This window comes from Chiloscyllium plagiosum, unplaced genomic scaffold (assembly GCF_037043375.1).
Source record: "Chiloscyllium plagiosum isolate Xiang-an unplaced genomic scaffold, Cpla_swu_hap1 HiC_scaffold_48, whole genome shotgun sequence".
Classification (NCBI taxonomy): Eukaryota; Metazoa; Chordata; class Chondrichthyes; order Orectolobiformes; family Hemiscylliidae; genus Chiloscyllium; species Chiloscyllium plagiosum.
In genome coordinates this window covers 1925296-1952773 of record NW_028270186.1, presented here as the reverse complement: position 1 = coordinate 1952773, position 27478 = coordinate 1925296, and the positions used below count along the sequence as shown (strand labels likewise).

At 45.4% G+C, this 27478-nt stretch overlaps 1 protein-coding gene across 3 annotated transcripts in view; it reads left to right on the top strand.

The window, feature by feature from the left end:
• Positions 1 to 27478, top strand: part of xpo7 (exportin 7) — a 113533-nt gene that overhangs the window by 82851 nt on the left and 3204 nt on the right. For all 3 annotated transcript variants that reach the window (XM_087984169.1, XM_087984168.1, XM_087984167.1), the window contains exons 15-27: positions 643 to 716; positions 2547 to 2630; positions 3539 to 3599; positions 3946 to 4054; positions 5040 to 5146; positions 8218 to 8306; positions 9099 to 9206; positions 9490 to 9572; positions 11476 to 11690; positions 16843 to 16981; positions 18625 to 18785; positions 25059 to 25157; positions 26914 to 27041. In XM_087984169.1, coding sequence (XP_087840295.1) covers positions 643 to 716; positions 2547 to 2630; positions 3539 to 3599; positions 3946 to 4054; positions 5040 to 5146; positions 8218 to 8306; positions 9099 to 9206; positions 9490 to 9572; positions 11476 to 11690; positions 16843 to 16981; positions 18625 to 18785; positions 25059 to 25157; positions 26914 to 27041 — 1457 coding nt within the window. The remainder of the gene's footprint in view (positions 1 to 642; positions 717 to 2546; positions 2631 to 3538; positions 3600 to 3945; positions 4055 to 5039; positions 5147 to 8217; positions 8307 to 9098; positions 9207 to 9489; positions 9573 to 11475; positions 11691 to 16842; positions 16982 to 18624; positions 18786 to 25058; positions 25158 to 26913; positions 27042 to 27478) is intronic.

The following is a 27478-nucleotide window of genomic DNA, read 5'->3' as shown; positions in this document are numbered from 1 at the left end:
TGACTGCTGAACTGAAAGTAAGATGCAAAAGTAAAGGATTCTCTCTGTGTCTTGGCCAACATGTATCCTTCAGGGCAAAAGTGAGGACTGCAGATGCTGGAAACCAGAGTTTGGATCAGAGTGGTGCTGGAAAAGCACAGCAGGTCAGACAGCATCCAGGGAGCAGAAAAATCGACGTTTTGGGCAAAAGCCCTTCATCAGAGATTTAGATTAGATTAGATTACAGTGTAGAAACAGGCCCTTCGGCCCAACAAGTCCACACCGACCCGCCGAAGCGAAACCCACCCATACCCCTACATTTACCCTTTACCTAACACTACGGGCAATTTAGTATGGCCAGTTCACCTGACCCTGCACATCTTTGTGATGTGGGAGGAAACCGGAGCAGCCGGAGGAAACCCACGCAGACACGGGGAGAACGTGCAAACTCCACACAGTCAGTCGCCTGAGGCGGGAATTGAACCCGGGTCTCTGGCGCTGTGAGGCAGCAGTGCTAACCACTGTGCCACCGTGCCGCCCACTAGTTTGTCAGTGCACAAACTGAAAGCCATGTTTATCTCCGTCGTGTGAAGTCATTTGCCTGTCCCAGTGGTTCCTGTCTGTTTTCTAATGATGGTTTGTGCTTTGTTTCCTTCTGTGCAGTTATACCGCAGGCTGTCTGAGGTCCTGGGGCTGAACGATGAGACAATGGTTCTGAGTGTTTTCATCGGAAAAATGTGAGTATATGCACACAGGTGCCTCTGACATTTCAATGACCTGTTGATTCAACAGCAGGCTGTGGTCATAATTTGGGGTTTCAGTTCCTGATTTTCCTATGAATTGAGTGTGTCGTGTCAGTGGATTCACTGTGGAAAATAGGTTATTCAGTTTGATTCTCCCTGTAGCCCCCAAGCAGTTGTTTCTGCGCCTCATTAACCCTGAGGTAGGAGGTATAAGTGAGCTTTTGTTGACCTCTGATGTAAGGAAGGTTATGTGTGTGCTGTGGGAATCACAAAGCTTCCATTTACTTGGAATCTGTATTTGGACGAATGTTGAGACATTCCAAGGTGTTTGCTGAAAAGGCAGTGAAGAGAAATAGGAACAAGTCCCAGAGAATCTCAAAGAAGAGTTGATGTTCTGGGCGATGCCTCTTGGACAGACAGTCGGTTCACCTGAAACATGAGCCTGCCTTTTGTCCTTCCTGCAGATGGAAATGTACTCAGTTTGGGCAGAGACAGGAAGGCTGCCCTTCACAATCAGTCCAAAACTGAACAGAATACGGACCACCTCATTCTCATCTGCCTCGATCAAGGGCAGAACGGTACTGTCGACTGAAAGAGAATGAAGTAGAGAAGTGATCCTGAACTGGCTTCAGTTAGACCCATGCAAATTTCATGTTTCAGCACAGAGGCTCTAATTCACAAAACTTCCCGATTCTATTGCGTTATTGGCTGGCAATTATCTGACTATTTGTTGGAAGCATCATTCATAAATTGTGTATCTCTGAAAACGTGTGTACTAGTTTCCATTTTGGAGCTTGAGGTTTTCAGCCTTCACTGAGCTGCTGCTGCTGCTCTCCCTGGCCTGTATTTAAACAGTATTCCAGGGATTTGACCTTGGGCCAATGTCCTCACAGAACCTGCTCTCTGTCATGGCCTGTCACACACCCATCAGCTTGCTGGGAGACCTGAATTCTGCTGACCTCTAGTGGCCAACTCAAACTTGATCGATCCTGTGCTTCAAGGGCTGCTGGCTTCAACATGGAAGCTCGGGCAGCTCAAGTTTGTTGGCACTTGGATTTTCCATTTCCTCTTTTGACCTGACTGAAGTTTCTGTAAGTTAGCCAAGTAGCTGATCTGAGTGCTGTGGCTTAATTCATGGCAAACTCCCATACCCCAGGGGCGGGAGCTGTCAGCATTACTGAAATGTCACTTAGTAAGTTAAAGGGGTGATGGTCATAGCTGGCCACTTCTCGTGGTATCCAGTACTAAAGTCAAGGGAAAGTTATAGATGTCAGAGTGAAAACTCCAGCTTGTCAGCAACTTAGGTTCATAATTGCCCTGACTTGGCACAAGCTCCAGGTTCCATCGTACCGGCCTAATTCATAAGTTACATGTCATGTGCAACGAATGAGAAAGTAATTCTACTATCAAAAAAACACGTCTCACTCCCATCTTAAGGAAAGAGCAGTGACTGTGTCCGAAAATTGGTTGAGAGTTTGTAGGAGATGTTCAGAGTTGGTTTGTTTCAGAAGTGTTGAACGTAACTGAGGTAGCCACACTCAATTCTGAACTCGGATTGAACACGCTTTGTAAGCGTGAAGCAGTCCCTTCCAGTTGCCAGAGCTCCTTGCATCTTGTCAGTGCAACATAAAGTCTGGGAAATCAAGTGGTTAACATCTGTGTATACTGTGGTCAGAATTTCAGCTGTGTTATTTTATTGAGTTAAACGTTATTGGAGTGAATACACTAATTAATCCAAAGCCTCTGTTTGAAAAGAGAGACGGAAATGTCGCACGTTTGTTTTTGTATTTGACTGTTAACAATGACTCTCTGATCTCCAACCAGAATTACCAACCTGAAGTTCTGGGGAAGGTGTGAACCAATTACTTCAAAGACACTTCAGCTGCTGAATGATCTTTCCATCGGATATCCTTTCATTTAAAAAACAAAATGGATCACTTAAACAGGTTGACTGGCTTCTGGGATCCCAAGGTGAAGGGTCAAGGCCAACTGTACTATCTTGAGGTCTCTCAAGGGATGAGTCAGGAGGTCGGGCTGGATGTGACACCACATTTTGGGACAAAATCTGGTAGAGCAAAGTCTGGAAAGAAGGTCCTCGGAGACCGTCAACGTTGAGGCAAATACAGTTTAATAAGTCTTGATTTTAGCACTGTCAGGCAGCAGGCATTGCGAGTTAGGGGTGTGTTATCTGCAGTGGAAGAGCCCCAATCAGATCTGTCATCATGGAAAGGCACATGGAGGGCAACAATGAAGCTGGGAGATGGTGCATATAGTCAGTGTTTAACACCAAGTTCCAAGACCAGAATCACCCAAATGCTCATTGCAAACAGTGTTTGGAAGATGGGTTGGAATGTTGTATTGCCAGTTGAATTATTAGCCTTCGCATTGAATGCCCGCAGTGTCAATTGTTGGTGTCTGGCTTAGTGCCTGTACATCAGCCTGGGTTCAGTAGAGATCTTTGTTACTGTTTGTGACAAAATGATCCAGAGCACCATAACCCTTGCTCTCACCAGTTTGAAATACCCCCAGAATCATTGTGTTATGTTGGGTTATGTTTGAAAGCCAGTGGAAAACTGCTTGTTCCAAGTGAGTTAAGCAGCTGGGGCAGCTGGCAGCTGGGAGGCATCTCCACCCCCCAACAGGAAAGGAACTGGTGAGTGCAATTCATCCTGATGCTGCCTGAAATAGCTGTCAGTGGAAAGCTGTTTACAACATAGCTTTTGAAATTGAAAGGAAGAGAGCCAAGCACCTGAAGGAGTGAGTGCAATTCTACTGTCAATGCTGGTTGATTCTCCTTAACTGATTGGATGTACATACAGCAGTGTGAGGAAGCTGGTGAAACTCACTGCTGTTCAATTCATGCTGAACAATCACACAGTAAGTACCCCGTACGCCTCTTGTTTTGTTTCGGGCCTTTCGCTCCACCCTTTCTCCCTTGATGAAGTTTAGAATGCTCTCAATCCAAATGGGTACGAGTTCTATTTCGAACCCATGTTGGTGGAGTCACTTTGTCCAATTTGGTTCCCATTCGAAATAATCGTTTCAGGTTAACTCCTGTTAAAAATCAGTGAAACAATGAGAAACCTCTGGATTTCATGTTGGAATGAACGTTTTAAATGTTCGAAAATGGACTCTGACAGTGATCTTGATGCTGTATGTTGTGTATTTTTTATGCTAATTGGAGAATGAGTGAGTAACCTTGTGTTGCACCTTGAATTGACAGAGTGAACACTTCTCATTCCTGGGCATCAATAACCAATCTAACCTGAGTGACATGCGTTGCCGCACCACCTTCTACACAGCCCTTGGACGCTTGCTTATGGTTGATCTAGGTATGCAAGAGCTGCAAACGTCAGAGGGATGAATTATCCTTGACTGTCAATCTACACGGTTATCATTGTAAATAGTAACGGAACATGGCTGAACATCCAGAGTAGATAATGTTCTAGTTGACCGAAGATAAAAGTTCTATGTTCTGAAAACCAACTAGTGCCGTAAAACTGGCGGTGATATTCTGTAACACTTTCTGATATCTACTGCAGCTGGCAGTTCTACAGCTCCACACATGGAGAAGACATCAGAGCACCTCACCAGGTAAATTCTAGGGCTCTCAGCGGTTACCTGGGAGTGTTTGTCAGAGTCAGGACTATACTGCCCTGTTTCTGATTACACACACCCTCGGAATATGATGTCTCAGCTGGGATGATAGAATTTGCCACTTGGTTTCAGAGAGGCAGAGAGCCGCAATTGAATGAGAAGGATTTGAAGGAGATTATTGAATGCAGAGAGAAAGGCCAAGGGAACTTGACAGGAGCTGCCAAATCTGAACAAATCGAGCAGGGGAGATGTGAAGTCATTCGCTCCTCAGAGGGTGGAGAATTTGAGGATAAAATGTAAGTTTCCAAACAAATGGCTGTTAGGATTGGAAGATACACAAAGAGGCAAAGTTTGAAAGTGAGGGGGGAAAGTTGCTGAGAGCCAGGAAATGCTACAGAATATTGTCGCATCAGTTTTTACAATTGGATTGCTTGACAAGAAGGATCAGCTGAGGTGCAGTAGGGAGAATAGTTCACCTTTAGATCAGTCACATTCCCCAAGGGGTGCTGCTGGAAATGTGGTTATGTTCTGGGTGCATGCAGGATCTAGCTCATTTGCAGTTGAAGATGCATTTTTATGGGGTTGCCAACATCGGCCACTTGAGACAGATACCAATGAGCAATTGTCAGGGAATGGATAATTCAGGAAGAAGATGAGAATGTTGGTGTTTGAGAAAGAGTCTTGCGAGTAACTCACTAGATGCTCTGTCCATTCCTACAGGTGAGGATGAAGATCAGTTTGAGCAGTTCATGCTCCCTTTAACAGCAGCATTTGAAACAGTGGCACAGATGTTTAATTCAAACACGTTCAATGAGCAAGACGCTAAGGTACAACATTTTCTCATTCCCTCAATTGCAGCTGCTGAATTTCAAGCAAACTGTACTTAATTTACAAAACTATGCACTTGGAGCAAACTGGTTTTGTGGATTTGATCTATGGACGTCTTTACAGAAACATTCTTAACTCTGGAATGGGAGCAGATCATTCAAGCTGCCAACCCCTCTCAGCCTATTGACACAATCGTGAGAGATTGAACAGTTCAGTGCCTGCATTATCCCTGTAATCCTGAACACCATGGTAGTCAGAAATCTAACAGGATCTACATTGAACTGACTCAAACACTGAACCTCGCACAACCCTTTGTGATAGAGAATTCCAAATATGCACTACCCTCATGGAACTACTTTTCCTTGTCTCAGTCCGAAGTCAGAGGACACCAAGTTGTTGTCTGACTGGTTTATTTGAAATCACAAGCTTTCGGAGCACTGCTTCACCTGACTAAGGGAGAGGCTGCACTCCATAGGCTTGTAATTTCAAATAAACCTGTTGGACTATAACCTGGTGTCCTCTGACTGCAGACCTTGTCCATCCCAGTTCAACACCAGCAGCTCCACGTCACCCCGAAGTGGCATCCCTCTTGTTGGAGTTATGCCCCTGGTTCTAGACTCCCCACCAGCTGCATCCACCCTTGTCTGTCCCTTGAAGTATTTTGTGAGTTTCAATGAGATCACCTTTTTTTGTTGAAAACCTGTGACAATACAGACCCAGTTTGACCAGTCTCTCTTCACAGGATAGTTCCACCATCCCAGGAATAAGTCTGGGTGAACCTTTGTTCACTCCCTCGGTGACAATAATATCTTTCCTGAGATAAGGAAACCAAAACTGTACTCAGCATCCTGATGGGTTAACCAAGCTCTTATGAAGCAAAACCTCACTACTCCCGTCCTCAAATCCTCTTAGAATAGAAGGCAACATTCCAATAGGCTTCTTAATAACTTGCTATTCCTGTTTGTTAGCCCTCAGTGATTTATCAACGAGGACACTTAAGCCCAACATCTCTTGGTCAAAGAGTAATCTGCACGTCTGATTCTCCTACCAAGTGGGTAATGTCACATGTTTGCACATTATTTTCAAAGTGCCTGTTCTTGCCCATTTGCTAGACCTGTCCAAACTCTCTGCAGTCCACTTTCCATCTTGCTCACAACACATATTCCCACTTGACTTTGCGTCATCTGCAAGTTTGGAAATATTACATTTAATCCTCACCTCAAATCATTGTTTCATCTTATAAAGAGCTGGGGGCTAGGTATTAATCCTTGTAGTATCCCAGCCGTCACAGCCTGCCATTGTCAGAAAGGCTCATTTGTTCTAACTATTTTCTGTCTTGTTAGTACATCACTGCCTATCCCACAATTAGTTCTTGGGGATTTATCACCTTTCTGCTCCATTTACTTTCCCCAGTGCAACCTTCTTACTGTGAATAATTCTCTTCAACTCCTCAGTTACTTAGATTGCTAATTCTGGGAGATGTTATATATCCTCACCAGTGAAAACAGACACCAGGTAATCATTTAGCCTGTCTGCCAATTTCTGTGTTTCCCATGATGAGTTCTCCTGACTCTGCTTTGGGAAACTTGGCCTTAAAAATTATGAGTATCCCCTTTTCCGTTCCATAATAACAGATCTGAAATAGCAGGTCCTCTAGTTGGCTTCTCAACAGAGAGCCATTCCTGTGATACTGCAGAAACTCATCCTCCACAGCTTTCATGCTCTGTTGCTTTCCCCAGTGTCATACACAGATTGAAGTCACTATGGTAGCTGTGGTCCATGCCACAAGCTTCTCTATCTCATCCTGTGTCCCACATCCAACTTGTGTTGCATGGCCTGTAAATAACTCGTACCGGTATGTGCTAGCCTTGGCTGGTTCTCAGTCCCTTCAACTTGCACACGATTTCTGATGGACTGCAGAGATGTTCTTCATGCCATGGACTTGTCTCTGGCTGCACTCCCCGAACGAATTATCATCCTCGGAAGTTTCCACAATGAAATTCTAATCAGCGGGCATGGTCACCACAGGCTGACTGTGTGACCTGCCTGCTTGGCTGTCACTCTCTCCTTGGCCACTCCATCATCAGCAAGGTGACCATCTTTATCATTCGTTCTGTGCCTGCTGGATGCACAACAGGGTATCCAGCTGCTGTTCAGGCTTGGGCAGTAGCTGATACTCCTGCATATATTTTCAGGTTGTTCTGTTAGAATGCACATTTGATCAGCACAAATTGGCTCTAATGTGGTTGACAAATTGTGGACCTTGTTTGGATAAAGCAAACTTTCTACTAAACAGGTACAGCGATTTTCTACAGCGGGTTTCCGTAGCGTGATATTGTAGAGGAACACACCTTTCGCATTATAGTAGAACAACCTGTGTTACGCTGGAACACAGTCTGTCCATGACTTCTCTCACAGCACCGGGCATCCCCTAAAAATCTGTTGGTAACCCCTTTAGTCTTCTGTATTCCCATTTTTCTGATTGTTTTGTGTTTCATTGGCACAGTGGCTTGAATCAACGGTGTGAGCTGTATATGTAGTTGCATTGCCTGTAGTTCTCATAGAGGAACTTGCTGTGAGTTAAATTCCAAGCTGGGTGGAATAATTTCTGGTGTGCAGATTTGAATAGATAATATGCTTTGTGCCATTGCAATGCACAGTGTTACAGCTGTTTCCAAATGCCCACATGTGCAAAGACCATGCTCCTGCAGAGTCATTTTCTCATTTGAATTGAATCAAATATTTGGCTGTTGAAGGAAAAATGATGTTCTGATTTAGCAGTCACACTCGAGGGCTGTAGATATGGCCATGGATAGCACTCCGCATATGGCAACCTGTCCGATGATGGTACGAGTGAAAGAAATGAGAAAAGGAGTTGGCCATTCGGTGCCTCAAGCCTGCTCCATCTTTCACCAAGATCATGGCTGATCTGTTTGAGGCCTTGCCTCCAGTTTGCTGTAGCCCTTTCTGTGTCTCTCAGCCAGAATGGCACACCTATCAGGGAATTGAGGGTATTGGAGCTGCCAGTATGTTTGTATAATGACACTAAGTGATGTTTGTTTACTTGCAGCGAACTCTGGTTGGCCTGGTGAGAGATCTGAGAGGAATTGCCTTTGCCTTTAATGCTAAGACCAGCTTTATGATGCTCTTTGACTGGATGTATCCTTTTTGGTGTTTGTCCGGAATCAAAAACAGAGAAGTGTGTGACTTCATTTCACTAGAAAAAAAGGCACCTCAGTTTCATGTTGAGTCTGTGGTGAAAAAGCACAAAAGCTTTCTGAGAACGTTCTTACAAGCAGATAATCACAAGGAAATCTCTCATTCCTCTTTCTGAATTGTTACAGATGTGTGAAACTTAGTGAAATTGGGATTAATCTCTGAATCAAACAGTCCTGGGATTTGAGGCCATCATCAAAGCAGACAGTTTTGGTCCATCTCAGGAAGCAGTGCACTGTCAGAGATAGTTCCTGATGGACAGCTCTGTGGTGGAGTTCTGTCCTGAGAGAGAACGAGTTGTGGCTAAGATGTAAAGGCTTTGTTTGCCTGATCGAGATGCTGTACCATTCGGAAGGTTTTTGGTGTCATGGGCAAGATTGTTTCCTCAAACAACATTGCTGATCATTCTGGTCCCATCTTCATGTTTGAGTGTGAACGAAGTTCACTGCTCCCCAACAGCTGTTAGTTCCTGAATGCGGGATCTTGCTGTGTAACAATGGCTTTCCTGTTTGCCACTGTATCGCTGGCAGTCCTTCAACAATACGTGAAGCACTTTGAAAGATTGATCAGAGAATTAGTAGGTGCTTCTGCAAGGTTTTATTGAAATAGGGAGGTATTCACTAATAATGAAGCCAATTAAGTCAGCACTCCCTTTCCCTTGAAGTTTGAGATGTCTTTTAATATCGGCAAGTTATTTGAATAGTTGACCGAATTTCCTTAGCTTTCTGTGCCCAGCTATCCCACGTACATGCCTATCCTCCAGCGTGTTGTGGAACTTTGGTATCATGACCCAGCATGCACCACGCCCATCCTCAAACTGATGGCTGAACTCGTTCACAACAGGTAAAATACTGACTGTCCCTGTAGTAGCCGTCTGTGAGATCTCTCTCTATCAGCAATATAGGGCAAGTAACTCTTTCATCCTGGCATTGCAGTGGTGTGTACCTGTGGTATCATGGTGTCAGAGAGAGAATGTTGTTAAGTTGCTGGGATTGTTTGGAATGAGATCTGACTGCATGTTCAGCAGAATGCTGTGCTTGAAATGTTTGCTTTCTGACCCCATGATCAGGTTTGTTTCCAGGCATTGTAATGTTACAACCCTGTCACTGTTTGATCCTATTTGCAGGTCACAGCGGCTGCAGTTTGATGTGTCTTCTCCGAATGGGATCCTTCTGTTTCGAGAGACCAGTAAAATGATTACAACCTACGGTCAGTGTGATTCAGTGTCGCTGCATTTCCGAACAACGTGATGGTGTTCGAGCAGCTTTCCTGGTCCCCTACCCTTCCTATTGCTCACCTCTGCACCCTGCTCCAGCTCCAAAAGAACCTCAGTGAGAACTGCTCAACACAACTTTGATAGCCCCATCTTTTTTTGGCCTTTCAGGGGACATGGGTCAGCATTTGTTGTCCTTTCCAAATCACAACAGAGTAGCTTGCCAGACTGTTTCAGAGTGCACTGAGGAGACAACTGCATTGTTGATCCGGAGTCCCATCAAGGCCAGACTGGCAATGATCAATTATGGTCATTTGAGTCAAAGATTGACGGCCACTGTAACTGAGACTAGCTTTCAATGTAATTTGGTAGTCAACAGCATTTGCATTCTGTGCTAAGGTGGCATCTCGCCACCTTCCCAGATCATGAGCTTAGCCCTCTGGGTTACAAATCATGTGACATTGCCACAGTGCATTGTCTCCCCATGTGGCAGATGGGATAAGCTTCTGCTCGGTCTCTCCTCCCCTTGCTGTTGAAGATCTGTTTCCTTCTCAAGGCTCACCCTCTTGCGCCCACTTTCTCTTGCCTTGCCTCTGGAACCTGAGCATCAAATTCAACTGGATGATAACAAATGAATTCATCCTTGACAACTTTTTTGGATGCTACATACCTGACTTGCAGGGGCATGGCTTATTACTGGTATGTTGATCCCAGCTGATGTTACTGCTGGGCAAGTCAGATTCCAGACTGAAGTCTGACTTCATGGAGTTCTGTTTTATTCAATCTGGTGGGCCTCTGGTGAAACATGATCACACAATGCTGCAGATGGGGTTTTAACATGAAAAGAAAGTTCGCACACCACAGAAATGAAGATCAAATAGAACACACCAAACTATTTACATAGATTCTAATTTGAAAGATTTCAAAACACAGCAAGATGCAGTTCCACCTGTTGCCAATGCTCTCACTTTCCAGTTCTCAGATATCAGAGAGTGTTTCGTTCTCAATCACATTGATCAGTTTGAGGTAACTATCTTTTGATCCCTGACCTTGATAGTCTTTTCCTTGATTATTCACACAAGTGATGTTAAACTTTCCAATAACCATTTCACAGTTCTAATTGCATACGTTTAGTCAGGAATTGTTAAACTAAAACACTTCGAACAGTTAGGAAACTAGTTATACTCAGTTTGAGCTAACTTCTTTCTCTGGTCGAAACCATTCTTACATTTAAACCCAACCAGGTCTTGAAACAGAAAGGATTCATTCTTGATCCTCCAAAACCAAAACAAGCAAATGGCCTTTGAATGTTTATTCCCTCTGATTGTAAAACTCCCGCCACATGAATAAATTCTCATCGTTATTCCAGGAGGGCCCCCAGTCAGCTGCTCCCTGACACTGACTGGTTTCAAGTCGGACAGACACGTTGATAATTGAATCTCTTCATGCACACAGACCAAACCCTCGTGGTACTAGTTCAAATTCCCAATTCCAAAGCATTTATAGCTCATATTCTTGGGGGTCAGGAGCAAGATCATGAAAAGTAGACCCATCAATGAAATGCAGTAACGTGGGGATGGGCGTGTTGATCATTTTGATTTTGTGTGGGTTTTGTCTTTCGGAACTCGAAAGTTTTCATCTGTGCACCAGTGGTACGAATTGCTGTCGGTTTGAATTGAGCCATTTTGCACGTGATTAATTATGGCCATGTTGCATGGAGGGTGATAGTACTAACACATGTATTCACTCAGATAAATGTTCATTGCTGTGAAAGACTCTCTATTGGTTTTTATGTGAGGAAATGCTGTGTTGTCTTTTCCTGTCATAATGTTTTTGATCCATTTGAAGATGTAATGTAGGCTTATCAACAGCTGCAGTCTTTTTGTGTTACTCACACAGGTAATCGTATCCTCACCTTGGGAGAGGTGCCAAAGGACCAGGTTTACGGACTGAAATTGAAAGGAATTTCCATTTGCTTCTCCATGTTGAAAGCAGCTCTCAGTGGCAACTACGTCAACTTTGGAGTCTTCCGTCTTTATGGAGACGATGCCCTTGACAATGCTTTGCAAACATTCATTAAACTCCTCCTATCGATCCCTCACAGTGACCTTCTGGTAAGTTCTCCTTGCCCTCAGAGCACCTGTGTTTTGGGGATTGATTTTGTTGAAAGAATACAGTTGAAATCAGGGCATTCGGTGTTCATTGGTCTGACTTGTTTTCTGTGTGCAGCCCATGCAGATTACTCAGTGGATCCCACTGAGAGTGACTGGTAACTGCGTGACTCTTAGTTGTATGTGAAAGTTATTGCGCAGCCTCTGTTTTTGTGCTGGCTTGACTAATCCCTGCAACCTAATCGATTAGATTAGATTGTCCATGACCCATCGGTCTGTTATCGGTCCAATTCTTTTGTACAATCATCTTCAGGTCTCTTCCTGTGTCCTAGAAAATGGAACATGACAACGCAATACAGGCCCTTTAGCCCTCGATGTTGCGCTGACCTGTGAAACCAATCTGAAACCCATCTAACCTACACTATTCCATTCTTGTCCATATGCCTATCCAATGACCATTTAAATTCCCTTAAAGTTGGCGAGTCTACTGCTGTTGCAGGCATTGCGTTCCGCACCCCGACTACTCTCTGAGTAAAGAAACTACCTCTGACATCCATCCTATATCTATCACCCCTCAATTTAAAGCTGTGTCCCCTCGTGCTAGCCATCACCATCCGAGTAAAAAGGCTCTCACTGGACACCCTATCTAATCCTCTGATTATCTTATATGTCTCAATTAGGTCACCTCTCAACCTCCTTCCGCCCAATGAAAGCAGCCTCAAGTCCCTCAGCCTTTCCTCATAAGACCTTCCCTCCATACCAGGCAACATCCTAGTAAATCTCCTCTGCACCCTTTCCAAAGCTTCCACATCCTTCCTATAATGTGGTGACCAGAACTGTACACAATACACCAAGTGTGGCCGCACCAGAGTTTTGTACAGCTACAGCATGATCCCATTGTTCCGAAACTCAATCCCTCTGCTATAGCACCGCTTGCCTTCTTAACAACCCTATCAACCTGGGTGGCACCTTCAGGGATCTATGTATGTGGACTCAGAGATCTCTCTGCCCACTTACACTACCAAGAATCTTACCATTAGCCCAGTAGTCTACATTCCAGTTACTCCGACCAAAGTGAATCACCTCTCACTTTTCTGCATTAAACTCCATTTGCCACCTCTCAGCCCAGCTCTGCAGCTTATCTATGTCCCTCTGTAACTTACAACATCCTTCGGCACGAACCATAACCCTACCTATCTTAGTGTCATCCACGAATTTACTAACCCATCCTTCTATGCCCTCATCTAGGTCATTTATAAAAATGGCAAACAGTACTGGCCCCAAAACTGATCCTTGTGGTACCCCAATAGTAATTGAACTCCAGTGTGAACATTTCCCACCAACCACCACCCTCTGTCTTCTTTCAGCTAGCAAATTTCCGATCCAAACCGCTACATCACTCCCAATGCCATTTTCTGCAATAGCCTACAGTGGGGAATCTAACTGAAATCTAAGTACACCACGTCAACTGCTTTACCCTCATCCACCTGTTTGATCACCTTCTCAAAGCACTCAATAAGGTTTGTGAGGCACGACCTACCTTTCACAAAACCGTGTTGACTATCTCTAATCAACTTATCCCTTTCTCGATGATTATAGATCCGCTCTCTCATAACTTGTTCCAACATTTGACCCACAACCGAAGTAAGCTCATTGGTCTATAATTACCAGGGTTGTCCCTACTCCCCTTCTTGGACAAGGGGACATTTGCTATCCTCCAATCTTCTGGCACTATTCCTGTAGACATTGACATAAAGGTCAAAGCCAAAGGGTCTGCAATTACCGCCCTGGCTTCCCAGAGAATCCGAGGATAGATGCCATCTGGCCCAGGGGACTTACCTTTTTTTTCCACACTTTCCAGAATTGCTCACACCACCTCCTTGTGAACCTCAATCCCACCTACGTTCGGGACACCACCCACGCCCTCCACCTCCATGATTTTCGCTTCCCCGGTCCCCAACGTCTTATCTTCACCATGGACATCCAGTCCCTATACACCTCCATCCCCCATCACGAAGGACTTAAAGCCCTCCGCTTCTTTCTTTCCCGCCGTACCAACCAGTACCCTTCCACCGACACCCTCCTTCGACTGACTGAACTGGTCCTCACCCTGAACAACTTCTCATTCCAATCTTCCCACTTCCTCCAAACCAAAGGAGTAGCCATGGGCACACGCATGGGCCCCAGCTATGCCTGCCTCTTCGTAGGATATGTGGAACAGTCCATCTTCCGCAGCTACACTGGCACCACCCCCCACCTTTTCCTCCGCTACATCGATGACTGTATCGGCACTGCCTCGTGCTCCCACGAGAAGGTTGAACAGTTCATCCACTTTACCAACACCTTCCACCCCGACCTCAAATTCACCTGGACCGTCTCAGACCCCTCCCTAGACCTTTCCATTTCTATCTCGGGTGACCGAATCGACACAGACATTTACTATAAACCGACCGACTCCCACAGCTACCTAGACGACACCTCCTCCCACCCTGCCCCCTGTAAAAACGCCATCCCATATTCCCAATTCCTTCGTCTCCGCCGCATCTGCTCCCAGAAGGACCAGTTCCAAAACCATACAACACAGATGGCCTCCTTCTTCAAGGACCGCAATTTCCCGCCAGACGTAGTCGACGATGCCCTCCACTGCACTTCCCGCTCCTCCGCCCTTGAGCCCCGCCCCTCCAACCGCCACCAGGACAGAACCCCACTGGTCCTCACCTACCACCCCACCAACCTCCATGGACAACGTATCATCCGCTGTCATTTCCGCCACCTCCAAACGGACCCCACCACCAGTGATATATTTCCCTCCCCTCCCCTATCAGCATTCCGTAAAGACCACTCCCTCCGTGACTCCCTCGTCAGATCCACACCCCCCACCAACCCAACCTCCACTCCCGGCACCTTCCCCTGCAACTGCAAGAAATGCAAAACTTGCGCCCACACCTCCCCCCTTACTTCCCTCCAAGGCCCCAAGGGACACTTCCATATCCGCCACAGATTCACCTGCACCTTCACACACATCATCTATTGCATCCACTGCACCCGATGTGGCCTCCTCTATATTGGGGAGACAGACCGCCTACTTGCGGTACGTTTCAGAGAACACCTCTGGGACACCCGGACCAACCAACCCAACCACCCCGTAGCCAACACTTTAACTCCCCCTCCCACTCCACCAAGGACATGCAGGTCCTTGGACTCCTCCATCGCCAGACCATGGCAACACGACGGTTGGAGGAAGAACGCCTCATCTTCTGCCTGGGAACGGTCCAACCACAAGGGATGAAATCGGATTTCTCCAGTTTCCTCATTTCCCCTCCCCCCACCTTGTCTCAGTCAAATCCCTCGAACTCAGCACCGCCTTCCTAACCTGCAATCATCTTCCTGACCTCTCCGCCCCCACCCCACTCCGGCCTATCACCCTCACCTTGACCTCCCTCCACCTATCGCATTTCCTACGCCCCTCCCCCAAGTCCCTCCTCCCTACCTTTTATCTTAGCCTGCTGGACACACTTTCCTCATTCCTGAAGAAGGGCTTATGCCCGAAACGTCGATTCTCCTGTTCCTTGGATGCTGCCTGACCTGCTGCGCTTTTCCAGCAACACATTTTCAGCTCAATCCCATCTTGTCTAGTTGCCTGTATCTCAGCATTCTCCTTGACAACATTGTCTTTTTCTAATGTAAATACTGACAAAAAATATTCATTTAGTGCTTCCCCAACTCTTCTGATTGCACCCACAACTTCCCACTACTATCCTTAATTGGCCCGAAATTTATTCTAGTCATTCTTTTATTCCTGATATACCTGTAGAAAGCCTTAGGGTTTTCCTTGATCCTATCCGCTAACGACTTCTCATGTCCCTTCCTGGCTCTTGTTAGCTCTCTCTTTCGGTCTTTTCTGGTTAACCCGTAACTCTCAAACACCCTAACTGAGCATTCACATCTCCTCCTTACATAAGCCTCCTTCTTCCTCCTGACAAGAGATTCAATTTCTTTAGTAAATCACTGCTCCCTCACTCGACACTTCCTCCCTGCCTGATAGGTAGACACTGATCAAGGACACGTAGTAGCTATTCCTTGAATAAGCTCCACATTTCCAATTTGCCCATCCCCTGCACCTTCCTTCCCCATCCTATGCTTTCTACACCTTACCTAATTGCATCGTAATTGTCTTGCCCCCAGCTGCATTTCTTCGTATCCTTTTCCATTGCTAAAGTAAGCACAACTGAATTGTAGTTGCTATCACCAAAGTGCTCTCCTACCTCCAAAACTAATACCTGGCCAGGTTCATTACCCAGTACCAAATCCAATGTGACCTTGCCTCTTGTTGGCCTGTCTACACACTGTGTCAGGAAACCCTCCTGCACACACTGAATAGAAACTAGTACTTGAACTATAGTATTCCCACTCAATATTTGGAAAGTTAAAGACTCCCATGACAACTACCCTGTCATTCTTGCTCCTAACCACAGTTAGCTTTGCTATCCTCTGCATCTCTGGAACTATTCAGAGGCCTATAGAAAGCTCCCAACATGGTGACCTCTCCCTAACCTCAGCCCATACTACCTCAGTAGATGAGTCCTCAAATGTCCTTTCTGCCACTGTAATACTGTCCTTGACTAACAATGCCACACCTCCCCCTCTTTTACCATCTTCTTTGTTCTTACTGTTCCATGTTCCTGTTGTAACATTGTGCCACCCCCTTGACTGATGTTACTTTCCACCCATGGACAAATCCCCCGCATCTCCCAGCCCACAGCTGGGTGCCTCAGAATCTGACATCCAGTCACTGATCCTGAGCCAGATGGGAAGCCTGGAACATTTTTGTGAGAATCCATGGACCAAAACTTCGAATTACCATTGTCTCTTTTTGTTTGCAAAGACGAGATGGCACAAAGTTGAAACTGTCATGGAAGCTTGCATTTTGTTTTGTGATGAATTGGTTTAATGAATGACACATGGGTGCTGATATCTGCTGTTTCCCTTCTCATGATGGTTAAGGTTTCTAACCTGCTGGTTTGTTCTGAGCTTCACATCCTTATCCAGTTTTCTGTGTTCCAACAATTGTCCTTGTTTGAAGCTCTCTCCAAACTCTTCCTCTTTGCTTTCTGCAATTTAATATTCCATTGTTTTCTCATTTTCCTCCCCCCAGGATTACCCCAAGCTCAGTCAGTCCTATTACTCCTTGTTAGAAGTTCTTACCCAGGACCACATGAATTTTATTGCCAGCCTGGAACCTCATGTTATCATGTACATTCTGTCCTCCATTTCAGAAGGTCTTACCGCACTGGGTAAGTCACTTGTCATTCAGATGGCAAAAAAATTAAGCTTTAATCAAACTTTACGAACTCTCTCTCAGGAATTTATGTTGAGGTCTATCAGCCAAATGGGTGCGATCTGTTCGTAGTTAGGTTCATGGTTGTACAGGCACTATTGCCCCACCTCTCACTGTGGATACCTCTGTTCAGAAAGTTTGACAGTTGCTACATTGGGACTTGTCCCCTTTCCAGCTCCTGATACTTGGGTAAACTCTGTAGAAGCCCAGGCAACATAATCCAGCCTGTGCTCACGTTGCAAACCTGCGCGTTTGCCTCGGAGTATTGTGGGCCTGGAAGTTGGGAAGGGCTTTCAGCACTTTTCTGTCATAATTTGCTGAATCACATCAGTTAAGTATATTGCTGACATGTTCAGATAAGCATGAATTCATGAGAACGTGGACTTGATAAACCATGTGCTAATGACCTGATAGACAGCCTGTTTGTGGTTATGTTGTTAGTCTGAGAAATGTTAGCCAATTTACCTGGAAGAGTTCTGTTGCCCTTTCACTTGTGATACGGCACATGCGTCATAGCACATCTGAAAGTCAGAGGCTCAGTCCGAGGCGGAGTGTTGACTTGAACTGTGTGCTGCAGTCTCTGAAGTACAACCCTCCCTGATTCAGGAATGCAAGAGCTCATGCCACTGAGTCACAGCTCACCATACTGGATGTAGGACCTGAAGGAGTGAGGCGTGTGGCCACTAAGTCAATTCAGAGTACTGTGTGTGTGAGTGAGGAAAATTAGCCCTTTTGTATGTTAGCGCTTAAAAATGTGTTGCTGGAAAAGCACAGCAGGTCAGGCAGCATCAAAGGAACAGGAGAATCGATGTTTCGGGCATAAGCCCTTCAGGAATCCTGAAGAAGGGCTTATGCCCGAAACGTCGATTCTCCTGTTCCTTTGATGCTGCCTGACCTGCTGCGCTTTTCCAGCATCACATTTTTAAGCTCTGATCTCCAGCATCTGCAGTCCTCACTTTCTCCTTTTGTATGTTAGTTTGCTTCTCATTTTCCAGTGGCCATTGGCCAGCAGTATTGTCCGACAGAGAACCAAATGGACATGTTTCCCACTGTTAATCAAATCTATCCTCTGGCAAGTCGTCCCTTGTTTCATTTCGAAATGACATGGACACTTGGTCCCTCACTCACTACTCCCCGGCCAAAGCTTCAGGGCATCTTGGAGAAGGTTTACTGTTCAGTAGGCAGTGTTCAGGCCATCGCTTACACACTCAAACCAAACTCCCAGCTCTGGGCCCACAGCTCCACTACCTTGTGGATGGCTTGGGCAAGTTAAAAGGTAAGGCAGATAACCCTGTCAGAATAGCAGAAATGCAGCCCTAGGGCAGCCTGATGTGTCAGTATGTCACCTTTCAATCAACTCCCAGTGCCAGACATGGTGCTCTGCTTTTTCTGGGACTTGAGAAGCGTTCCCTGACATTTGGTTGGCCCAGGGTTTCCAAGTCTTTCCCTGTGACCATTTCACTGCACAATGTTCACACGAGACAGGGAACAAGCCCATCATGCAGTGTCAACCATGATCTTGTAAAATGAAAGGCTAGCACAGAAGACCTGAGGCCAAAGGAAGAGAGTTGATAATGTTCACGGTTGGTTTGTTTTCAGACACCATGGTGTGTACCGGTTGCTGCTCAAGTCTGGACCACATTGTAACGTACCTCTTCAAGCAGCTGTCCCGTAGTACAAAGAAACGAACAACACCGTTATCCCAGGAGAGTGATCGCTTCCTACACATCATGCAGCAGCATCCTGAAATGATTCAACAGGTAAACCCTGGCAGGAATTCAGAAATCTCACAAGCTGTGATCCTGTCAGAACTGAGCTACATAGAACATAGAAGAATACAGCGCAGTACAGGCCCTTGGGCCCTCGATGTTGCGCCGATCCAAGCCCACCTAAACTACACTAACCCACTATCCTCCATATACCTATCCAATGCCCTCTTAAATGCCCATAAAGAGGGAGAGTCCACCACTGTTACTGGCAGGGCATTCCATGAACTAACGACTCGCTGAGTGAAGAACCTACCCCTAACATCAGTCCTATATCTACCCCCCCTTAATTTAAAGCTATGCCCCCTTGTAATACCCGACTCAATACGCGGGAAAAGGTTCATACTGTCGACCCTATCTAACCCCCTAATCATCTTGTACACCTCAATCAAGTCACCCCTAAACCTTCTTTTCTCTAGTGAAAACAGCCCCAAGTGCCTCAGTCTTTCCTCATACGATTTTCCTTCCATACCAGGCAACATCCTGGTAAACCTCCTCTGCACCCGTTCCAATGCCTCCACATCCTTCCTATAGTATGGCGACCAAAACTGCACACAATATTCCAGATGCGGCCGTACCAGAGTCTTATACAACTGCATCATGACCTCAGGACTCCGGAACTCAATTCCTCTACCAATAAAAGCCAGTACGCCATATGCCTTCCTCACCGCACTATTTACCTGGGTGGCAACTTTCAGAGATCTGTGTACATGGACACCAAGATCCCTCTGCTCATCCACACTACCAAGTATCCGACCATTAGCCCAGTACCCCATCTTTTTGTTATTCTTCCCAAAGTGAATCACCTCGCACTTAGCTACATTGAATTCCATCTGCCACCTTTCTGCCCAGCTCTGCAGCTTCTCTATATCCTGCTGTAACCTGCCACATGCTTCCTCACTGTCAACAACTCCTCCGACTTTCGTGTCATCCGCATCCTCCCATCGCCTCATAGTTACCATATTTCTGTCATCTCTTCCAGCCCAAATACCTTCTGAGATATCTGTGCTCCTGCTTTTATCCACTCTTGGTCTTCTCTGATGTGAATTGTTCCATCAATGACAGCCTTGCTTTCAGCTCCCAATGCCCTAAACTCTGGAATCCCCTCTTTAAACCTTTGTGTGTTTTTTATTCCCCTTCAAGACACTCCTTAAAAGCTGTCCTTTGGGCCAATGTTTTGTGAAATATTTTCTGCTGAGTGCTTCACTGTCACTTAGAACAGTACAGATCAGGAACAGACCCTTCACCCACCGTGTCTGCATCAACCATTCTGAGCTCAATAAAAACTGAAAGAACTGTAGATGCTGTAAACCAGACACAAAAACAGAAATTGCTGGAAAAGCTCAGCAGGTCTGGCAGTCTCTGTAGAGAGAAATCAAAGTTAATATTTCAGGTTGAACGGATCACTCTGAAGAAGGGTCACTCAACCCGAAATGTTCACTCTGAATTCTCTCCATAAATGCTGCCTGAGCTTTTCCAGCAATTTCTATTTTTGTTCTGTCCCCACATGATCTGAATCACACTATAGCTTGGCTGTTCATATGTCCTGCCTGACCTTGCTATTGGATCTGCTTGGACCAACTCCCCTGGCAGCACGTTCCAAGCATCTACCGTTCTGGGTGTATAAAACCCCTTGCCTCATTAATCTCACCTTAAACCTTTGCCCTCCAGTATTTGTCATTTTCACCCTGAGAAAAACATTTCAACTATCTACTGTATCACAACCTTCTATCAGGTCCTCCCTTAAGCCTGTAGCACTCTGGTGAAATTAACCCAAGTTTATCCAACCTCTTGTTCTAACTAACTAATTCCAATCCTGGTGAGATTCTTTTCCACCCTGTCCAAAGCCACCACCTTGTTCTTGCAGTTTGATAGCCAGACTGCACACAGTGCTCTCACTATGGTCTGTCTAACATTTTATACAATTGTAACCTGACTTGCCAACTTGTTAAACTGAGTGTTCGGACCGATGAAGGCAAAGATGTCTTCTCTGTTGCCTCTTCCACTTGTGTTGCCACTTTCAGGGAGCTATGGACTTGAACTCCACCATCCCTCTGTATATTAATGTTGCCAAGGGTCTTGCCATTTACTGTGTACTTGCCTCTTGCATTTGACCTCCCAAAATATATTCTGTTGCACTTGTCTAGATTAAATTCCATCTGCCATTTCTTCACCCAACTTTCTATCTGATCTGTCATCCTGAGGTATCCGTTGATAACCTTCCTCACTGTCCATGACTCCACTGGTTTTTATCATCTGCAAACTTAATAATCAGACCCACCTCTGTTTTCATCCAAATAATTTCTATAACGAAGAGCAGAGGACTCAGCACTGATCCTTGTGGAATACCATTGATCACAAACCTCCAGTGAGAACATCAGCATTCCACAACTACCCTCTGTCTTCTCTGACCAAGCCAATTTTATATCCAATGTACCAACCCACCGTGATCCCAAGTGATCTCATCTTCTGGACCAGCCTTCCATGAGGAACTGTCAAATGCCTCAGTGATGTCCATGTAGGCAATAGCCACTTTCTTACCCTTATCACCACCTCAAACATCTCAATCTACTTTTTAAGACAAGACTTCCCCACATAAAGCCATGCTGACAATCCCTAATAAGTTCCTTCTTTTCCAAAGGTGAGTAAATCCTGTCCCTAAGAATCTTCTCCAATAATTGCCCTTGAACAAAGGAACAACATTAGCTGTTCTCCAGTCTTCTGTGACCTCTCTGTAAAGGCTGCAGTCATCTCCTCCATTGCCTCCTTCAGTAGCCTGGGATAGATCCGATGAAGCCCTCAGGACTTAACTATTTTCATGTTTTTCAAGACACCCAAACACCACCACTTTCTGAATATCAACAAACCCCTCCCTAATTTTACCATCATCCATGTCTTCCTCCTTGGTGAATACCGATGTGAAGTACTCATGGAGAACTGCACCCACTTCCTCTAGCTCCACACCAAAAAGTGGACCTACCCTTTCCCCTGTTTGCCATTTGCTTACATACGTTTATGATTCCTTGTGATTCTCCTTCGCCCTGCTTGCCAAGGACATTTGATGGCCCATTTTAGCTATCTTATGTTATGAAGTTCCTGTGAAACGGCTTGGGATGCTTACCCAAGTTGAAGGAGCCATGTAAATGTAAGTTGTGAATTGTTAATGATTCTTGCTCTAGCTCTGAAGAAATGTCGTGCTTTGCAGGTAGCATGGGTACAGAGTGCACGGTGTTGAGAGACTGAAGTCACTTTGTGTAATGCTCAGCAAAGGCAACACCAAATCCTCACTGCTTATGGTCAATCCCAGGAAGGTGGCACTGTCTGGAAATGACAATTGCAATTAATTGTCTTTATTCGTCAAAAACATGCTTGCCTGTCATTTGCAACAAAATGTAATGGATAATACACTGAGAACAAAACATAAAGCTTTGAGCAGTAAGTGCAAGTCAGCATGGCTTTGTGAAAGGTGAATGGTATTTGACTGTGATGATGGAGCTTTATGTGGTAGGACAGAGGGGTGTCGCTGCTGCACTCCCAGCCAGGAGATAACATGGGACACAACTGTCTGATTGGAGGAGCAGTACATCATTGAACAAGGGGAAAAAAAACATTTTACCAGGAAGGTGAGGCCAATAAATCACCTATTAGGAGGACCGTGTGCCAGCTCCGGGGTCAGGGCATCTGCTCAGCAGCTGCTGGAGAAGGAGACTGCAAGGGATTCTGGGGCTAAAGAGAAACGCTGGGAACATGAGGAATGGTATTGGGGAGTGGTCTAGAAGGTGGGGGTGTGGTGTGATGAAGAGGAAGTTCTGAAGGATAAGTAGGAGGCTGCACAGGAGAGAGAGAGAGAGCAGTTTTACACAGATCAGCAATTGAATACTCAGCAAACTGGGAACCAGGAAAATGTTATGAAATCCTGTTAAATCAATGTGAAATCTCTGGTTCAAAGCAATATTATTTTTTTGGATTATGAGGGAGAAATGTTGTGAATGCTGTTTTCACAAATGCTATTACAGCTATTAAATATAGCTCGAGATCTGGACCAGCCTGCCCTGAGGGACCTTGTTAAATGTTTTACTGAAGTCCATGTTGGCAACATCCACTGCCTTATCTTCATCAATTATCTTCACACTTCATCAAAAAACTCAATTTAGATTGCGATCTGAGATGCAGAAGATAGCTTGGGAACTGTCTGATCCATATGCCATGTAGTTATCACCTCATGGGTTTGTGCAAGGTGTGTTAGAAGGTGATGGTCTGTCGTGTGTTGTGCATGTCAGTTATTTGAGGAAAAAAGCTTGTTTCTAATTTATTTCTTAGTCTTGAGCCAATATAAATACTGTAGTTTGAAATTCACTTGTATCTGCCTTGTCAGTTCTGGCTTGAGTTTGAATGGAGCAATGAGGATGATTGAGTTGTGAATGCAATCTGCAACTTCTCCTGTGAGAATCCGAAACCCATATCAGTTGGGTTTATCAGTTGGATAATATTCTGGGGATGAGGTTAGAAACCCACCACGACAGAAGCTGATAAATGAGTCTTTGAGAATGCAGAAAAGATACTGAAAATCAGAACAGTATTTTGTCTTCTGATTGGTGAGGGAAATGCTGTCTGCTTTATACATTTGTTTGACAGAATATTGCCAAACAGAACTGAGAGCAGAACTACAGCTCAGAGAATTCAAGGGTAGGAAGGGTGAACCGAAGGGAGGCAGCAACATTGGTGGATACTGGGGCTTTTCCATCTCTGCAAATAAAACAGATATCATGAACAGTCATAGTTGTTGTTCATTCACAAGGGCATCACTGACTCGCCAGCATTTATTGCCCATCCCTAATACCTCAGCGCAGTTAAGAGTCAAACAAATAGTAACAACCTTCAGGAGGACTGAGACAAAATGGCCAATAGATTAACTTTGTAATGAAGAGAAGTCTAAAGTAGGGAGGAGGAGGGGATGCATCACAAACGAAAGAGCAGCATGGTGGTTCAGTGGTTAGCATCTGCTACCTCAAAGCGCCAGGGACCCAGGTTTGATTCCACCTCGGGTGACTGTCGGTGTAGAGTTTGCACTGTCTCCCTGTGGTGACATGGGTTTCCTCCAGGTGTTCTGCTTTTCTCCCACAAAGTCCGAAGATGTGCAGATTGGGTAGATTGGCCATGAGAAATTTCCCATCGTATTCAGGAATGTGCAGGCTAAATGGAATAGCCATGGGAAATAAGAGGGTTACAGAGGTCGGTCTGGGTGGGATGGTGTTTGGTGTGGACTCAATGGGCCAAGTGGCCTGCTTCTACACTGTAGGGATTCAATGTTGCAATGTGTTTTGGACAGGCTGAGTGAGGGGGCAAGTACATGACAGTGGCAGCATCATGTGCATAAAGTGATGGAGAGAAGGAATGTACAGTGAAACCTGGTCGCCTCACTGACTAGTCTCTGAAAAATAAAAAGGGCAAGCTGCATCGCAGTCTTTCCCGCACAAGCATTCAAGGACAGGAGCTGGGGTATTCTGCTGCAGTTACACAGCATTCGTGAGACCACACTTCAAACATTGGCTCTCCTTATCTGAGGAAGGATGTTACTGCCCTCGGGAGTGTGGTGAAGGTTTAACAGACTGATTGCTGGGATGGCAGGACTGACAGGGGAGCTGAGGTTGAATGGGTTGGGATAATATTTGCTGGTGTTCAAAAAAATGAAGGGAGGGGGATCTTGTAGGAACCCATAAATTACAAACAGGAATAGATAGAGTCGATGCAGGAAGGATATTGCTGATGGTGGGGAAGTTCAGAAGCAGGTGCTCAATCCTCGGCTAAGGGGTAAAAGATTTTGGACTGAGATGGGAAGAAATGTCTTGACCCAGAGTGGGGAGCCTATGGAATTTGCTACCACAGAAATTAGTCAGGGCCAAACGTCTGATTTAAAGCAAGAGTCAGGTGGAGCGTTTGGGATCCAAGGGATTGAAGAATATGATGAAAAGCAGCAACAAGCACTTGAGTTGGGTGACGATCACAGCAAATGGAGGATCAAGCTCAAAGGGCTGAATCGCCTACTGTGTGACCCCTGTTTCCATGTTTAAAGCTGTTCCCGAGAGCCACTGTAGGTTGACGCAACTATCAAAATGCCGTTTGATGATTCGATTCTAGTCGGGTGCGTGATGATTTAGTATTTCATTAATTCCCAGAGCTTAATTAATTCTTTGGCTGCCTTCTAAATTAATGTCAGTGTCTCAGAAACCTTTTTCCACTTGTTCATCATTGGGTTTTCTGCTCCAGATGCTCTCCACAGTTCTGAACATCATCATTTTTGAAGACTGCAGAAATCAATGGTCCATGTCACGCCCTCTGCTTGGATTAATTCTCCTCAATGAAAAGGTGAGGTCTAAGGCCAGACTATCTCTGTCTGTACTCTGGGGCCCACAACAGTTCCCCTTGATGTGGACATACATTGGAGGGATGACAGTGCAGTGCCTGGCCACAGGTCACTTGGGAGGTTTCGACAAGGGGAGAATAAATTTTGTTTTTCTGTTGTCACTCACTTTGTTGTTCTGATCCATATTAATTCACAGCCAGCTAATGATTTTGAGAATTGGTACCTTGTTGACATTCATAACCACAATACAGTCAGCGTGATGTATAGCATGGAAAGAGACCATTCGGTCCATCTCGTCCATGCCGACCAGATATCCCAACCTCATCTATTCCCATTTGCCAGCACTCGCCCCATATCCGTCTAAACCCTTCCTATTCATATACCCATCCAGGTGCCTTTTAAATGTTGCAATTATACCAGCCTCCACCACTTCCTCTGGCAGCTCATTCCATACACGCACCACACACCATGTGAAAAGGTTACCTGTCAAGTCCCTTTGAATATTTCCCTTCTCACCCAAAACCTGTGCCCTCCAACTTTGGACTCCTCTTCCCTTGAAAAAAGACCTCAGGTATTCATGCTATCCACCCGCCTTGTGATTTTATCAACCTCTATGAGGTCACCCCTCAGCCTCCGACACAAACAGCCGCAGACAATACAGCCTCTCCCTGGAGCTTAATTCCTCCAGCTCTGGCAATACCCTTGTAAATCTTTTCTGTACCTTTCAAGTTGAACAAAATCTTTTCTCCAGTAGCGTGACCAGAATTGAACACTGTTCTGAAAGTGGACTCACCAATCCTGTACAGCTGGACCTCCCAAATTTGTAAATCAATGCTCTGACCAATAAAGTAAAGCATACCAAATGCCTCCTTCACTATCCTGGTTAGCTGTGATTCCACCTTCAAGGTCAGTTTGCTCAGCAGCACTCCCCAGGGCTGGGAATTTACTTAACTAGCTGGATTGCTCATGATGACAGTGGAAGATCCCCACGTTTTCATGTTCATTTGAACTGGCAGCCAGGGTCTTGGTTTAGTCTAATGTCATCGTCATACCCATCAGTGCGGCATTTCCTCCGTGTTAAACAGGGAATATCACTTGAGATGATGTGTTCAATTCCTGGATTGACACTTTAAACTTTTGACTCAAAGGCAAGAGTACGACCCATTGAGCTCACTATTTTCAAACAGAGACTCGGAGAAGTGACTCAATTTGGACCAGTTTCACTCCGATTGAAGTTGGAGGGATGACTTGGTGCAGACAGTCTGGCAAGGTTCAGCTGATCATGTCACCAAATGTTAGCTGGGCTGGGAGAGTGAGGGCCAGTTGCAGACTGATAGCTGAAATTTCCCCACACATCCTGCCACACAAGCAGTATCATCGACTGCCATCTCCTGCTCTTTGCTGAGCCCACCATCACCAGTGCAATCCCAAGGCTTCCCCCACTGATTGGTTTATGGCAGATCAGTCTGTGCTCATCAGCAATGCCTACTGCAGTCGAACAGCTCTCCATCAAGAGTGACTTGATTATGGCAGCGCTCTTTGAGCATTGCACTGTTATCACCAGCCTACGTTACCATGCTCAAGTCGTGGAGTTGGCATTGCACTCCCAAGCTTGAGTTTCGGAACAAAGACATGAAAATCTCTCTCCACACTGGGCAATGTGTAAAGCTGTATCCCAGAAGATCATCACCTTTCCTTGTAAGCTAGGTCTCTGAAGCTAACCTTCCTTGAAATGGTTTTGTTTCTTGCCCCCTGCAGTATTTTGCTGACTTGAGGAACAGTATTGTGAACAGCCAGCCTCCAGAGAAGCAACAAGCCATGCACCTCTGCTTTGAGAATCTGATGGAAGGGATTGAGCGGAACCTGTTGACCAAAAACAGAGACAGGTAACCTTTGATAAATCTGTCATACTGGACGGTGTTTGTGCTCCCTCAAATTGCAGGCTCCTTTTCTGTTTACTGCGTTGGTGCTTCACAAAGAGAAAATCAGCTTCTGTCAGTCTGTTGCCCCCTGGCCAGGTCAAGGGACCAGGAAAATGCAAAGCTTTTACCAGAATGGCCTGAGGTGTATCGTTAATCAGGAGAGACTGAGAGAGCTAGTGCTGCAGACAAGGTTCACAGGGAATGGAATAATTGACTCTGTTTGGTCAATATTCAGAAAGATGCTGCTGCTATGAGAATTAGGCCAGAAGCTGTGACTTGTGTTCTCAGTTTAAGATATTTGAAATGGTTCTAATATAATTGACGGTAACAACATTAATCTGCCTCGGAGCCAATATAGGAGTGTGGCATCAGTTGCACAGTCCAGGTAAAAGAATGGATAT